This window comes from Meriones unguiculatus, chromosome 6 (assembly GCF_030254825.1).
Source record: "Meriones unguiculatus strain TT.TT164.6M chromosome 6, Bangor_MerUng_6.1, whole genome shotgun sequence".
NCBI classification, from domain to species: Eukaryota; Metazoa; Chordata; class Mammalia; order Rodentia; family Muridae; genus Meriones; species Meriones unguiculatus.
In genome coordinates this window covers 41,728,786-41,745,356 of record NC_083354.1, presented here as the reverse complement: position 1 = coordinate 41,745,356, position 16,571 = coordinate 41,728,786, and the positions used below count along the sequence as shown (strand labels likewise).

General features: G+C 39.1%; 1 protein-coding gene across 4 annotated transcripts in view; it reads left to right on the top strand.

The window, feature by feature from the left end:
- The window catches only part of Smarcc1 (SWI/SNF related, matrix associated, actin dependent regulator of chromatin subfamily c member 1), a 107,353-nt gene that overhangs the window by 50,210 nt on the left and 40,572 nt on the right, over positions 1–16,571 (top strand). For all 4 annotated transcript variants that reach the window (XM_060385227.1, XM_060385226.1, XM_060385225.1 and 1 more), the window contains 4 exons: positions 4,257–4,316; positions 8,817–9,075; positions 10,340–10,501; positions 16,428–16,483. In XM_060385227.1, the coding sequence (XP_060241210.1) occupies positions 4,257–4,316; positions 8,817–9,075; positions 10,340–10,501; positions 16,428–16,483 (537 nt within the window). The remainder of the gene's footprint in view (positions 1–4,256; positions 4,317–8,816; positions 9,076–10,339; positions 10,502–16,427; positions 16,484–16,571) is intronic.

Below are 16,571 nucleotides of genomic sequence, written 5' to 3'. Positions count from 1 at the left end.
TATATTAATTACAGTTTATTTACTTTGTATCCCAGCTGTAGCCCCCTCCCTCATTCCCTCCCTCCCTCATCTCCTCCCTGCCCTTCTCTAAGTCCACTGATAGGAGATGTCCTCCTCCCCTTCTATTTGACCCTAGCTTATCAGTTCTCATCAGGACTGGCTGCAGTGTCCTCCTCTGTGGCCTAGCAAGGCTGCTCCTCCCTTGGGGTTGCAGAGGGTGGGGAGGTTAAGGAGCTAGCCCTGAGTTCATGTCAGAGACAGTCCCTTTTCCCCTTACTAGGGAACCCACTTGAATACTGAGTTGCCATGGCCTATGTCCAAGCAGGGGTTCTAGGTTATATCAATGCATGGTCCTTGGTTGGAGAATCAGTCTCAAAAAAGACCCCTGTGCCCAGATATATTTGGTCCTTGTGGAGTTCCTGTTCTCTCCAGGTCTTACTAACTCCCCCTTCTTTGATATGATTCCCTGCACACTGCCCAAGGTTTGGTTATGAGTCTCAGCATCTGCTTTGATTCAAAACTGGCAGATGTTATAACATCAATGATAGAAGTCAAAGAACAAATATTATTATAGTGTAAATTAATATAAATACATTTTGAAACCTGTATTAAGTCATCAGTGGCGTAAAAACAAGATGTTTCTAGATGTTTGAAAGTGTAGAAATTGCTATTAGCAAAATACATGAAGTTCCTCTGTAGTAAAAGAAATGAACCCAGATAGACCAAACATAAGTCAGCAGTGGCTCAGCAGGACCCTATCCCAAACCACCCTGCCTTTCTGAATTACCCAGAAAGTTTAAGTTTTCACTTTCTTTAGATAGTTCTCCTTAGAGTGTTTCCCTCATGCTCTATGAAAATATTCCTACATTTTATAGGAAATTGAAAAAATTAATTGCAAGTAGATTGACAAATTGTAAGTCAATGTTCTAAGTCTTAACACAGCTATTTAAAGAAATATGATTAACTAGGAGATAGTATATATCTCCAACAATAAAGACATGACCTTATGGTGACTAACACTCTTAGCACAGAGGAGGATAAAGGCAAGTTTGATAAAAGGCAGGATATGTAACAGTTTGAAGTTGGTCAGTTTCAAAACAGGGTTTCTCTGTGTAGCCTTGGCTGTCCTGGACTCACTTGGTAGAGCAGGTGAACTTCGAATTCACAAAGATCCACTCTGCCTCTTCCTCCTTAGTGCTGGGGTTGCATGTGCCACATGCCTGCCCCGAGAGCGTTTTCCAGAACAGAAAAGAAATCTTACTCCCACACAGAAGGTTACAATACAAGGAACATTTTATGAAGAAGAGATAACAGGCAATAACAAGCAATCACGTGTGCTCTCATTTCTTCCCACTCCAGTCCCCAAGCCAGGCCAGGGCGCCACTGTTGATCCTGGCCTGCAGATGGTGTTTTAGTATTTATAAACGTTTTTCTTATGTGTATATTTGTGCGCCATTTGCATGTAGTGCTCTATGAATCCAGAAGAGGGCGTTAAATCCTCCGGAGCCAAAGATTTACAGATGGTTGTGAGGTGCTTTTTGAGTGCTAATTGTGGAACTGGGGTCCTTTAGAAAAGCAACCAGTAATCTTAACTGTTGATCTATCTCTTTAGCCCTTCTCTTACATACATTTTTATTTTTTTCCATACAGTTTTAATACTTCATTGAAACAGCAAAATTGTCAACTTGGATTTAAAAAAAAAAAAAATCAAGGACAACAGTGTTTTCCAGAAACTTGAGTGTAGAGCATAAACTCAAGTAACTATAAAACAAGAGGATATACCTGCACACGCCTCAGAGCTGGCGAACTGTCGATGTTAGCATAGATAGACAGCAGATGAGGTTATTTCAACATATTTCCTGGTGATAAAAAAGGATAATTGAGAAGGCACAATATTTTTAGATTTCACACACACCCATAAGTACATACTTACATACATATATGTGTATATGCTATTTTAAAAACATCAAAATATATAAAATAAAAATTGAAAGAATTTAGAAATAGTCAACACCAGAATGGCCTTACACTCAAATAATTCCAGTGTACAAAGACCCTTCCAGAAATTGAGACGCATGTAAAGATAGACATAGATATCCAATTATAATTTTTGGTTTGTTCAAGCAATGTAATAGTATAAAACAAAACCGTTCCCAGCACTTAGCGCATCTTGAGTTAGAGACTACCAATGTAAGAGATGGTTCAGTGTCTAAAAGCACTTACTGTGCTCCCCTTGTAGATGTCCTGAACTTACTCTACACACTCACGTGGTAGTCAGCCATCCATAACTGTGGCTCTAGGGGATCCAACACCCCCTTCTGGCCTCTCTGGATACCAGGTGTGCACATGGTAAACATAAACACACGAAGCCCAAACACAGATGTACAGTCCGCATGTGGTGGTGCACACTTGTAATCCCAGCAGTCGGTGAGGCTGGTCTATAGGGCAAGTCCTGAACAGCGAAGGTTACACAGAGAAGCCCTGTCTCAACAGACCAAAAACCCAAATCAAAACAAAGCAAAAAACACTGATACACATAAACGGAAAAGAAACTAAAAAATAGAAACAACTATAGAGCCAATAAATGTAAGGGCAAAAATGCTGGATACTTTTGTTTGCTATCAAACTAATTAATACTTAAAGAATGCTTTGCAGTTTTTAATTTTTTTTTTTTTTTTAAGATATTTTCTCTTTACATATCTGGGTGTCCTGGAACCGTGTAGACCAGGCTGGCTTTGAATTCAGAGTCCTGAACTTTGGAATTAAGGGCATGTACCACCACGTCCCATTGGTTTTACTTCTTTCTTGTTTTTGTTTCTTGAGACAGGGTTTCTCTGTCTGGCCTCAGACTCACAGAGATCCCCCAGCTCTGCCTCCTGAGTAACTGTGATAACATTAATTCTGAAGTTTATTTTGCCTTTTATGTATGCCTGTTTTGGCTGTACATCTGTGTATAGTGACCACAAAAGCCCAGGGAGGATGTCAGATCCCCAAACTATAATCACAGATGGCTGAGAGCTGCCACGTTGGTCATGGGCCTTCTGAAAAACAGCCAGAGCTCTTAGCGCTAAGGGGTCTCATGAGCCCTTTTCGCCATTTTTAGGGAAAAAAAGCTTTTGTTTTGTGGAGTGTAAGTGTTATGTGCGAGTGAGCGAGCAAATGTTTTTCCTGCATTCTGTTGCTTATTTAGGCTATACTTGAATACCTGGTATCCCTAGAAGTCAGAAGTGGACATATTCCTTAATCTGTAATCTGTTTTATCCCATTGTGTAAGTGCCCTTGAGCATTGAACCATATCTGTTGTCCTTTTGCAGTTTTTTTGGTTTTTTTTTTTTTACATGACTAGAATAAATTTTTATCTGCCTAAGGGGAGAGATTTTTGTAAGATGTTTTTTAATCATGCCTCAGTAAATATCGGAGAAACAAACCATACAGAATTCACCTGCTATATCTATTTCCAAGCCCCCAGTGTACCTTTCATAGGCTCCTGTTGTTAAGAGAGGAAACGTGTTGCTGTGAGCCATGTGGAGAGATGGTTGCTGAGGCCTGCCCGTCAGAGTTATCAGTGTCTAGGTTGTGTGATTGCCCAGGGCTTTCTTGTGTTTGGTTTCTTCTGAAGTCAGATCATCTTTAAAGTTTTGTTTCTCAGTCTGATTGGGGGTGGTTAAGAAGTTCCTTTGTGTTAAGATACTTCTAAGTGTGTGTTAGCAGTATGTTGTGAATTGTAGTGCATCTTTTAATAATACTGTCCACTAGGGCTAAGGTTTTACCTCTGTGAGACTGCACTTGTCTACCATGCCCATTTTTGTAGGTTCATTCCTGTGTACCACAAAAACAAAACAAAACAAAAAAACCCGTTAGGGATAATTACATGAGTTAGTTTTGTTTTCTGTTCTGCAAATTATCAGGTATTTTAGAGGTTATAAAATGAATGCTCTAGAGGCCTAGCAAAACATGACTCTGCTTTTACTATGGGCATGTAACTCACATACAAAAAAAGTCCTCTCATTTACATTGAGAAGCTTTATCGGAACAAGGAAGTTACAGACTGGAAATTTGTTTTTATACATTAAAGTTTTTCAATGATTTAGAGGAATCAAAGTAGGAAAATTATTATTGGGCTGGAGAGATGGTTAAGATCAAGGATTCCTCTTGGTGGTCTGGATAACACAATTCTGTGAGCTGTAGGAAATTTCTTTTGAGCCCCATCTGTATGCATTTGTGACAAATAAATCATATTGGACTTTGTTTTGTAGAGTAAAGGTGCTAGTGCCGGAAGGGAGTGGACAGAACAGGAGACCCTTCTTCTCCTCGAGGTAAGCTGAGCAGTGGCATAGCCCTTACAGCTGGCACATGGAAGGTTTTACTTATTCTGTGTTTGTTTGTTTGTTTTCTTTTTCTCTTAAAAATTCAAACGGATACTTTTTTGGTTTTCTTTGTTACTGTTTTAAGTTATTCTAGTCTGCTTGTTTTTTTGTCAGTATTAAGTAGATGTCTTTTCAGTCCCCCTTTTACAATCAGGATGCTTGACCAGCCTCATCTGTCATGGATTGTGCTTAAACAAGAATGTGTCCTCAGTACTCACTAGTGAATGCAGCTTTTTTTCTAGTGCTATTTGGAATCTTTATGCCATGAGGAGAAACTTAATTGTACTGCAGCTGGGAACAGCAACAGTATGCACACTGATGTTCTAATTTCTCTTCATATATTCCTTTAAGATTAGTGACTAGGCTGGAAAAATGGCTCACACTAAAGGCTAGGCTCACACCCAAAACATCGGATTAGTGGATTTACAGTGCAGAGTGAGGTAAAAGTTCCTGACCCACTGTTTACTCTCAACATACTCAGGATAACTGCTGGATTTTTAGACAATAGTACATTTCTTTGCTGCTGGGGTTGCCTTTTTCTTTTTTCTTTTTTTTTTTTTTTACAGGGAACATTAATATATTTATGTTGATTCTTATCTGAGAAGAACTAAGGCTTAGCAGCAGTGTTTACGTTTACCACCATCCATAAATGCAGTTTGTTTAGAGCAATCACTAGCTTAAAAATTGGGTTTCCAGATATACACCCTTTATTCCTACCATTTGAAGACTGGTGCCTAAGGATTGTTTGTTCTTTGCCTTCCATGGTTAGGTAGGACAATTCTGTCTTTAAAACCTTTAAAGAAAAAACAATATGCACGCGCGTACATACACACACAGGGCTAGTGATGGTGCCGCCTCCTATAATCCCACCACTCGAGGCTGGACTGCCTAGGCTACATAGGATGCTTTGCCTCAGAAATCAAAGCAAGTTTCTGTTTGTCCTTCCATTTTTGCACCTGGGCTTTTGGTGTACACAGTAGGAGTCTTGTACTTCCAGCTTTCAGAGCTGTTAGAAAATTAAGTTTTGTGATTTAGACCATCAGTCAAGAGAATTTTGAATAGAAGGCCTGGTCGTGACGTTCTTCAATAATCCCAGCACCAGGAGAAAGAAATGAGGTAACTAGGGCCATCGTTTGCTTGCTTCCGTGGGAGGGCCATAACACTTCATGGCAGGCAGTTCTTTCTTTCCCCTTATTTGGTTTCCAAGGATTGAGCTCACAGGCACACTGTTGGCTGTGGATTCTTTAACCAGCTGAGCCAGATGACAGGCTTTCTCATTGGGATTGATGGCCAGGCCTTCTAGCCAGTCAGTGAGCTCCAGCTGCAGAGAGAGGCCCTATATCCAAAAAGTCAGGTGGAGACCAATCTTGGAGGATGAGCTGACATTGATCTCTGGTCTCTATGCACATGCATAGGCGTAGGCACACCTGTTCACACACTTGTGTGTGCATCAGCATCCTCAAGATAAGCTTCAGAACAGTAAATCTAAAATGGAAATTTGTCCATAGTAGATAAATCTTGTTGTTTTATAGGGGTATATTTCTAAAAATATTTTTGGCTATCTTTGAGACTGCCCGCTCTTTGGTTCATTGGTTGGTTGTTTGGTTCATTGGTTGGTTTTGGGACCGGCTTTTGTTACATATGCCTGGCTGTCCAGAAACTCACTATAGACTGGCCTCAAAGTAAGAGATCTCTGTGTCTCTGACTCCTGGTCCTGGGATCAAAGCCATGTTCTGCCACACCCAGCGTCACTTTTACTTTTAAAGTAGCTTAGTTAGGGTCCTTTATTAAAGCATTTTCCTGGGTGAAGTTAATGCCCTTATGTTCTCTTTATCATTTTTTAAAGAAATATTGGAAGCATAATTTCAAGATTTATATTAACCAAAGGTAGAATGTGGTATATAGGAGAGAAAAGAATATAGTTTGTAGTGAATCTCTTATAGAAATAGAAGATATCTTTGATTTTGTTGGTTTTTTTTATTTGTATTTGATGTATACCAGTGTTTTTTAAAACTTTTTTCAAAAGATTTATTTATTTATTTATTACTTATTTATACAGTATTCTCTTTGCATGTATACCTGCACACCAGAAGAGGGCACCAGTTCTCATGATAGATGGTTGTGAACCACCATGTGGTTGCAGGGAATTGAACTCGGGACCTTCTGGAAAAGCAGCCGGTGCTCTTAACCGCTGAGCCATCTCCCCAGCCCCTAGATTTTTGTTTTGTTTTGTTTTTGCTTTTTAAGTTACTGTATATAGTCAAAATGGAAAAGCTTGTTTAGAAACATCAAAATTATAAAAAACTCAGGAAACATTTTTTCTTGTCAGATTTTGATATGTACTGTGTGAGTAGGTCTTCCTTCTTGAAACTTCTCTTTAGGGATATTTTTCCACATGTGAATGTTGTACAGAAATGAGAGCCTCCTGTCTTAGAGTTTCTATGACAAGAGACACTATGACCATGGCAACTTTTATAAGGAAAGTATTTTGTTGGAGCTGACCTACAGTTTCAGAGGTCAGCCCATTCTTGTTATGCAGGAAGCATGACATATAGGCAGACATGGTGCTGGAGAAGAAGCTAAGAGTTTTACATTCACAGGCAGCTGGGCAAGACGGCCCCAGTAGGCCTAGCTTGAGCATATGATACCTCAAACCCCCTCTTCACGGGGACACGGTTCCTCTAACAAGGCCATACCTACTTCAACAAGGCTGCAACTCCCATTGAACCAGGAGTCTATGGGTTCCGTTCCTATTTAAACTATGACTAGGGTGTAGCATGTGGTGTTAAGTTCTAGTGGTATAAAATATGAAATATCTCTCTAGACATACTGTTGTTTTGTTGGAGTATTACAGGAAAGCCATTTTCATTTTTCTGGGTGCATCCAGGTTCTTATAGTTTATAAATTCCAGGTGACACTTTGATTCAGCACTATGACAGATAATACAGATAAAGATAATTGGAACATTTCGTTTGCATTAAAGAGATCCCAAGTGACATAGATAGGACCGAAAATGCATGTAGAATTGTGGAGCACAAGGTACATCCAGAAGGGTTGCTGTGCAGATTTCGATACATTTGCAACAGCATGGGTACACAGGGTGAGCTGGTTCTGATTCATGGTCTTACAGTACAGAGTTAAGCGCACCTGTGTCTGACTGCTTAGCCCTTCTGCCCGAGGAGGAGGAAGTGAGATTGCTTTGATTATGTTTGACCTTATCCCGAAAGATAGTGATGAAATGTGAAATCATTGAAGGTAGAAGAGAGAATTGTTTTGAATTAAATGTTTTCTCCAGCCTTCACACACAAGGTCCTGCCTTTATTCCCAGATGCAACCAACTTCAGTGAGTCCTAAAAGGTTGTCTACATTGTTTTTTTTTCCTTTTATTTCTTACTTTCTTAGTATATATTTTGTTGTTAACCTGTAGATTCATTTTTCTGTTACTTTTGAGAGTTTCCTGGATTTTAACCAATATTTATAAATTTCATGACGTAGACTATTAGTCTGGTGATAAAAATCTTACCATTAGTCTCAAATTAAATTTAAAATGTACTGTCTTGTTGACCTTAGTGTGTTTATATGTGTGTACCTGATGTCTGAGCCTATTTGAAAGTCAGGGCAACTGTGGAGTTGGTAATGTGGGCTGCTACCTGATCGGTCTTCATCTGCCTACCCTGCTCATGGTTCTTGATAAGCTTGCTTCAGCATGGAAAGAATTGATCAAAGAATGGAGTCTAATGAAGCAACTGTCTCTTCATTTATTTAGATCTTGGAGTTCTCTCACTTTTTCTTTATATCGTGTTAATCCTATATACAATTACTGAATTTTTATTTCATTTTAATACTGTTCCAAATATTTTTCCACTTTAAAATTGTTGCCATTAGAGAAATACAGTGTTGTTTTGTTTTCTATTGCAGTTTTAGCCCATCATTTGATATTTAGTGGTAATGCTCAACCTCCATCCCATAGCTTCTTTGTAAGTTTTTATGTAAACAGTATTGGTCCAGTTGCAGTTTTACCATGTGCATGGTTTTTATTTATTTTTGTTTTCTAATTAACAGCCTAATATAAAGAAAACTGTCAAATTACCTTTTTATTTTAATGTACAAAAAATCATTTATAAATAGGCTCTTTCCTAGCATGGTTATCTTTAAAACGTCTGCCTTAGTTTACTGGGCACTGAGGTTTAAAGGCATGTGCAACAGTCTAGATTTCTACCCAAAATTTTCTAGAAATATTACCTACAGAATCTTAGCAAGCCAGGAAGTTTTGCATGCCTCTTACCAGAGCGTTCTTGAGGCTGAACTAGGAAAACGGGAAGTTTTAGACAACCCTATACCACATAGTGAGACCCTGTCATGCAGAAAGAAAAACATATCCCGGTTTTTCTTTCCGTATTGCTTCTTTGTTATTTGCTATCAATGGTCTTTCGTTTATGTCTCATTTAGGCCCTGGAGATGTACAAGGATGATTGGAATAAAGTCTCAGAACATGTTGGAAGCCGTACTCAAGATGAATGCATCCTCCACTTTTTGAGACTTCCCATTGAGGACCCATACCTTGAAAATTCGGATGCTTCCCTTGGGCCGCTAGCTTACCAGCCTGTCCCTTTCAGCCAGTCAGGAAACCCTGTGATGAGTACTGTTGCCTTTTTAGCGTCTGTGGTTGATCCTCGTGTAGCTTCTGCTGCAGCAAAAGCGGCTCTGGGTATGTACTTCCTGTGGAAGCTACCTCTCCAGAACTAAAGCGTGACCACACATTAAACTATTAACCCTGAGCTCGAGATTTGGTTCAAATGTGTAACGTGCCTCCTATGCGAGCGTGAGGACCTGAGTTTGGTCCTCCAATGCTTGCGTAAAAGCTAGGTGTTTCCAGTTTGTGCCTGTAGTATTTACACTGGGAAACAGAGATAGATGTCATCTTGTCAGAGACAGGATCTCAGAATAAGAATGTAGGAAATACGATAGAGAAAATCTGTGCTGATGTCAAGCTCTGGTCTGCACACATGCCCACTAGAATGAGCTAGCAAGTGTGCTGACACACACAAGCACACGCTCCGGTCTCACAATGTTTTAAAGTATATGTACAGCTGTGTTATACTTACTTCTTTTCTGTAAGTCACCAAAACCCCCAAAGATAATGTGCTTTATAAAAATTACCAATAACCCTTTAAAGTATGAAAATATAGCCTGTACGAGCATTTGTTTAAAATTTTTTCACTTTTTAAAATCTCTTCTGTGTGTGGGTATATGCAGTCACTTACCGCGATATACTTATGAAGGTCAGAAGACCAGGAGTAAGAGGGTTGGTTCCCTCCTACCATGTGTGTGTCATGAATTAAATTGTCAGTCTAGCCACAGTCCATTTTCCTGCTGAGCTACCTTTCTGGCCCATAGAATATTTGTTTTGAATTAGGGGAGCGGCTAGATGTTGGTATACACCTATGAAATCTCAGCTTCAGGGAGGAAGAAGCCAAAGAGTTTGAAGTGCAGCTTGGACTATAGGAGATCTCATTTCAAAACTACATACATGTACACACACATTTGTTTCACTCACATGTATAAAGGAAACAAAGTGTTTTGTGGCATTAGGAAATGGGGAACAGAAGCTACTTAATATTTTTGCTGTATATTAATATTATGCAGACATCTTTTATGTTACAGGGTTTATAGCTTTAAGGTCGTTTGATCTCCCGTGATTTTACAATTACCAGTCTTGCCAGCAGAGAGATAATTAAGACTTCGGTTTTAGTTGTTTCTAATAGATCTTTAAAAATATTTTTAAAGCATATTTAATAAGGCACTATGATTAGAATAAAAACCTGGAGTAGTGATTAGATTGTTTCATTTTACCCTTTTCCCAAAGAGCTCATTGCAACCAAACTGATGCTATTATGCCAGATAGTCTAGGTCACATAGGAGCAAATTCTATGCAAAATGAAGATGTTATTCTCTTTTTGATCTTGAATCAGAGGAGTTTTCTCGGGTCCGTGAAGAAGTGCCCCTAGAATTGGTTGAAGCACATGTCAAGAAAGTTCAAGAAGCTGCAAGAGCCTCTGGGAAAGTGGATCCCACCTATGGCTTGGAGAGCAGCTGTATTGCAGGCACTGGCCCTGATGAGCCAGAGAAGCTCGGTGAGTCACTTGGTAACTCGATGTTTATAGTTCCTGCCGGTGTGCCGGTTAATAGAGTTAGTTGACTTGCACTTAAGCAATCAAAACAGTCAGTATAAACGTGCCTCAAGTTCAGTGCATTAGTGCTTGTGAGGGGAACAAGGGGGAGGAGCACTGAAGAAGCAAGAACTGCACATAAGCCTGATAACTGAACATCACAATGTTGAAGTACTGTGGCTATGAGAGATCTAATTTTAAGCCTATGAAGTAGTAAGAATGTCAAAGGACTATGTCTTGTTATGTGTACTAAATCGCTTTAAATTAGTCTTTTTTTAAAGACTTACATAAGATCTATTTTATTCACTTAGCTTGTAATTCATCATTTTTAAATATGTTCACCTTTGTCTTCATTACTTAATTCTGTAACTTTTTTCATAAGAATTCCTTCTGAGGACTTTGTTCTCTTTCTTTCAGGCAAGGTCTCATTATATAGCCTGCACTAACGTGGTCTTGTCTCGGTTTTCTAAGAGTGGTAATTACTGGTATTTACTATACCACGCTTTAAAAACTACTTAAAAGAGTCACCCTCATTCTTCTCAGGCCTAGTAGTTTGTCTGCAATTTTTCAGCAGTTCACATACAGCAGACACGAAGCCATCTTGCTTCTTTGGCTTAGCGTGGTGTTCTCAAGGATATGACATGGAGGATCTGTCAGTTCAGCACTTCACTCTCTGCTCTGCTGAATAATGTTCTGAGCACACGTTCTGTGTTGATTCATTTGTTTGTCAACTCAGACATGTGCCCTTACATTTCTTATGCTTTTTTTTTTGTTGTTCTACTTCCAAGTAAGAAAATAATCATTTTTTTACAACCATTTTGTAAGCACAGGATTTCAGAGTTCTGAGATACTGTATGTAGCTTTTTAAGAAGTGTTCATGTCAAATAAGATGGCATATAGAACTGTCAAATAACTGAGGCTGCCTTTCTTGTTCAGTTTGCACATAGTTGAAAAATTCATTCCAGCATTGGAGGATGCGTAGATAAAACAAAAGCACGGAATTAATTCTTGAAGGAGCACTGTAATACATAGGAAGTATCGCTGTGACAAGTAGTGCAAAGGTAGATGTAATTTTAGCTGAAAGCTTTCCCATGGGAAACAGGGTGGAGCTGAATGTTGTGAACATTCAGTATCCACGATCAGGTTTACGAAAGTATTCTATTCTGTTGAACAGTAAGAACAAAGGCACAGAAACAGCAAGCAGGTTATTTAGAGAGTGGGAAATAGACCTGGTAGCCACAGTACAGAGGTCTTAGCTATGAAAAGAGTAGCCCACAATGGTAGATGCAGTTAGAACATAAAGTAATGACTGGGTTTGGACACGTGTGACTTTTTTTTACTGGTGTGTACAGCACTTGCACTTCATGTGAGAACGACATTGGCAGTCTCCTGGGACTGAGTTGTCATGCAGCGCACCCAATCCTCTCCTTCCTGACAAAACTGAATTTATTGCACTGGCAGGTCTCAAACCTTTTGGTCTTAGTTCTTAGGTCTTAGTTATATTATAGTCTTGAAAGATAGCAAGATGCCAAAATGCTTCTGTTGGTGTGATATACACCATACTTACTGTTTTAGAAACCACAACTTCTGAGGCTCAGATATTCCATCTGCCTAGCATGAGTGAGGCTATGGGTTTCATCTACAATACCATTTTAAAGTTAAAATCTAAATCTAAAAGCATTCATAAGAGCATGTTGCTTTAGCTGTCTGCTCAGAAGTCCTCCTACCTGATGTTGCTCTAAAAAGCTCAGCTCCTCGGATGTGAGAAGAACAAACGAGGAAACGCCACAGTTTAGTTTCATGAATGCTGCCTTTGTTTTTGGAGACCCCCAGGGTTTCTGGACCACAGTTTCGAATACTTGAATTAAATAAGCTGTACCTTGAAGAGTATTCAGTTTGGGCGTGGGAAGTACATAGAGAAATAGAGATATAACCAGAGGCAAGTAGAGCCGGTCAGCTAAGGAAGACTTTGTAGAAAAGGTGACCTTTTAAAGCTGAATGAATTAAGATGGCATGTTCCAGAACAAATACTTAGTATTCTAGGAAAAGCGTGTGGGCACGTTTGGCTCTGAAGATGAGCATGGGTTTGGGTTTGGTGCTTTTTATCTTGTAGCCATGGGGACTCATCACACTAGAAGCAGCGTGGTTCAGTTTCTTTACAAAATAACTATCAGCAGTTTACAAATGAAGCACAGAAGTTGAGAGGGTTCCTAGTAGAGGAGAATAGAGCTGATAGAGGGCTCCTAGCGGGTAAGCATAGAACACATTTTTAATGTTTACTTGTTGTTTATCTTTATGTATATGAGTGCTCTATCTGCGCGTAAATCTCCATGTCAGAAGAGGACATCAAATAACATTGTAGATGGTTGTGAGCCACCATGTGCTTGCTGGGAATTGAACTCAGGACCTCTGGAAGAACAGACAGTGCTCTTAACCTTTAAGCCATCTCTCCAGCCCTATAAGACAGCTGTTCATAAGCATTTGAGTCTTTGCAATCCAGTTCCTTCAGCCCTTTAGAAAGTGATTTCTAATCTCTTCTCATCCTGATTTTGCTAACCACATTATTTTTAGAATGACTTTGGCATCTACCTCCCAGTTTATACCATGTGCCGTCTTGTTTAAGTTAAATTATAAAAATTCATTCTTGCAAGGCTTGATAACTGATCCTAGCACTTAGGAGGCTGAGGAGGATCTCTGAATTCCAGGCCATCTTGGTCTGTATTGTGAGACCCCGTTCTAAAAATTAAAGTAAAATACATTCTAATTATTTTTTTTTTAACTCTAATGTATGTGGGTCATTCTACCAGGTGGGACAAAGGATTTTCAGCCTTCTGGTCTCTCAACACCATCAAAATGGTAACGAAAATGAGAGTCATTCTCTCTAATGTTGACAGTTTCAGGGCTTAGAGAGATGGTAGTGTTTAAGTTTAAGCTTGTCTTTCGGAGGACCAGGGTATGATTCCCCACACTCACATGGAGACTCACAGCTGTCTGTAATTCGGTTGCAAGGGTTGTGATGCCCTCTTCCCTACTCCAGGGTCACTTTACTCTATATATGATTCACAGACATGTGTGCAGGCAAAACATCCATACACATGAAATGAAAGTAAATAAACTGAACACTTGCTGCTTGGATGTGGTGATGCATACCTTTAACCCCAGCAGAGCCAGGGGGATCTCTGAATTTGAGGCCAGCATGATTTGTATACTGAGTTCCAGGACAGCCAGGCCTGTGTAGAGACTCTGCCTCAGAAAGATTGGTTGGATGGATGGATGGATGGATGGATGGATGGATGGATGGGATGGATATAAAGGTAGGTAGAAGATAGGTAGATGGGGGGGTGATAATTTGTATCAGAACTCCTACCAAACAGAAGCTGTGTTTTGAGAAATACACAGCATATAATTAAACTATTTTTAGACATCTCCTGAGAGCATAAGCAGTATTTCTTGGTTTTCCTACTTTCAGTGCTTTTTTAATTGGACCACCATCATATAAATAGATATTAATTTACATCACTTTTTATCTTAGAATCACAGCCAATTTTTAAAAGTTTGTGTCAAATTTGCCTAGCCTTACGATAGAGAATGTGAGTGTATATTACTTTACTTTTAGAATGTGGAAATAGAATATATAATTTTGGGTAGTTTTTCTAAAGCAAAAACATATATTACATTTTTTATGATGGTGTAAACCCCATGGGTTTTTTTTTAAACTTACTACTTGTTGTTGTTGTTTGCATTTCTTCTCAGATCTTATCAATTTAATATGTATTCATATGTTTTGAGACAGGGTCTCGTTATTTGGACCAGCCTGCCCTTGAACTTACAGATCCACCTGTCTGTCGCCATCTCTGCCTCCAGAGTGCTGAGGTTAAAGGGGTGGGCCAGCACCCCCAGCCAGCAGCTACATTTTAAGATCTACTAAAAAATCAGAACATTACTGAGAATTCTCCTCCTCCCTTTGCTTCTCACCTTCCCACTCCTAGAATAAGAATCCTGTATTTTAAATAAGAGTTCTATATACTTTTAAAATGACTTTTATCACAAACATAGATGTAGTTAAACAACATATGTTAAGTATAATTTTGCTAGGTTTTAGTCTCTGTAAAATATGGAATATTTTGACTTTGAGATCACTTTTTTCCACTCAGTATTTTGTTTTCAGATTTATCCATGTGGTTCTAGGATCCAACTAGGTGTTTAATTCACTCCTGTAAAATGTGTTCTATGTGATTACAATCCAGTTTAGCTACCGTTATTTGAAATAGACAGTTTGGATCATTACCTTTGTTTTTTTACTTAAAGCATCTATGTACACTCTTACATGATTCACAGTGTTGGAATCCGGTTTGGCTTGGCTTTGGCTTTTTGGCTTTGGCAAGGCAGGGTTTTTCTCTGTAACCCTATCTGTCCTACACTACCTTTGTAGACTAGGCTGTTCTCGAACTCACATAGATCTGCCTGCCTAAGAGCTGGGATTAAAGGCGTGTGCCATCACTGCTTGGCTCTAATACATTTTTTAACTGCAGTGTAGCTTCCCCAAAATTTGCATGTCCATTTTTATTTAGAGTGATCAGCCTGTCATTTAGCACTACCTGGTATTAAAGTCCCTGCTGATTAGCAAATTAGGAATTTCACTTCCTGTGGTCTTCCCTCATCTCTGACTCACTTAGGTGCACAGGTTTTCCTGTTTCTTGTTTGATCCATGAAGAGTGGCAGTCTTGGTCCTAGAGTTTGCGTGATCTGGTGCTACTTCTGTCACTGTATGCTTGTGCCTTTGGGAAGGTGTTAGTCAGTAGCTGCTCTTCAGCCATCACTCTCGAATCAAGGAGATTGGTAGACTTATATTAAAAAAACTAGACTAGACAACAGTTTTCCTAATCAGTAGATTTGAGCACTGCTTTTTTTTTTTTTTTTTTAATATGCCTTTTAAAGTGTTTAAATCCTCTCATTGGTGGTAACTCCTTATTGGTGTTATCGTACTTTGTGGCTGAGACAGGTCAAACACAGCTAGCCAGAGTTAGGCCCTCTTGTGGTTTCAGCAAATACAGGACTAAGAAGTGTTTCTGTAGTGCCTGGTTGAAATATGCCGTCATTAAATATCTGTTAGATAAAATGAATTATATTTAACATTTCCAAAAACTTTTTATTATTATGTACAGGAAATTTACATGAGCATTGTTTTTTAAACAAAATATCAAATGTTCAATTTTACCAAAAAGGATTTGGGAACCAGATTCTGAGGTAAAAGCCCACTAGCTCAGAGAAGCAGAGAAAGCACCCAGGTGACCTTCCTACTCAGCTACAGTGTCAAAAGAAAAAGAAAAAAAGCCCTTTTTCCTTCTCTGCAATGTCTTAAGTTCCCTTCAACTCAGTGGTCCTACTTTGATTTATTTATGCTCACTCTCTGTTAACTGGTGGCTTGTTCCACCTCTTGACCTATGGTTGACTTTATTTAGCTCTTGTTTACAGAAAACTCTTAAGTTTAAGTTATTTGGTAAGGCTGAGCCATACCACAACAAGAAACAGGTTTTTTGCTGTTCATAGTCGCAGGGTTCATGGTGGGATCAAATATCCCACAACAGAGCATAGAGCGATTCCTCAATAAAACTCATTCCCATTAACAGCCCTAGATCAAGAAATATCATTCAATCTTTTCCTTGACCCTGCTATATCATCTAACTCTCTCTTCCTTACTTAAACTGCCCTGTTTGACAGTATTTATTTTGACAGTTTTACTCTCTTACTCTTTTTACTTCCTCATAAAGTATATGCTATGTATGTCTGACTTCTTTTGCTTCCAGGTTACTGATAATTACACCACATAGAAATATATACACTGATTTTTACCTATTTCTGTATTTTTTTGTTATTCGTTTACTTATAGAAGGAACTGAAGAAGAAAAGATGGAAACAGATCCTGATGGTCAGCAGCCTGAAAAGGTAAAGGCTATTTAGATGTCTCCTCACAGAAAAACCATACAGGGGGCTGGAGAGATGGCTCAGAGGTTAAGAGCCCTGGCTTTTCTTC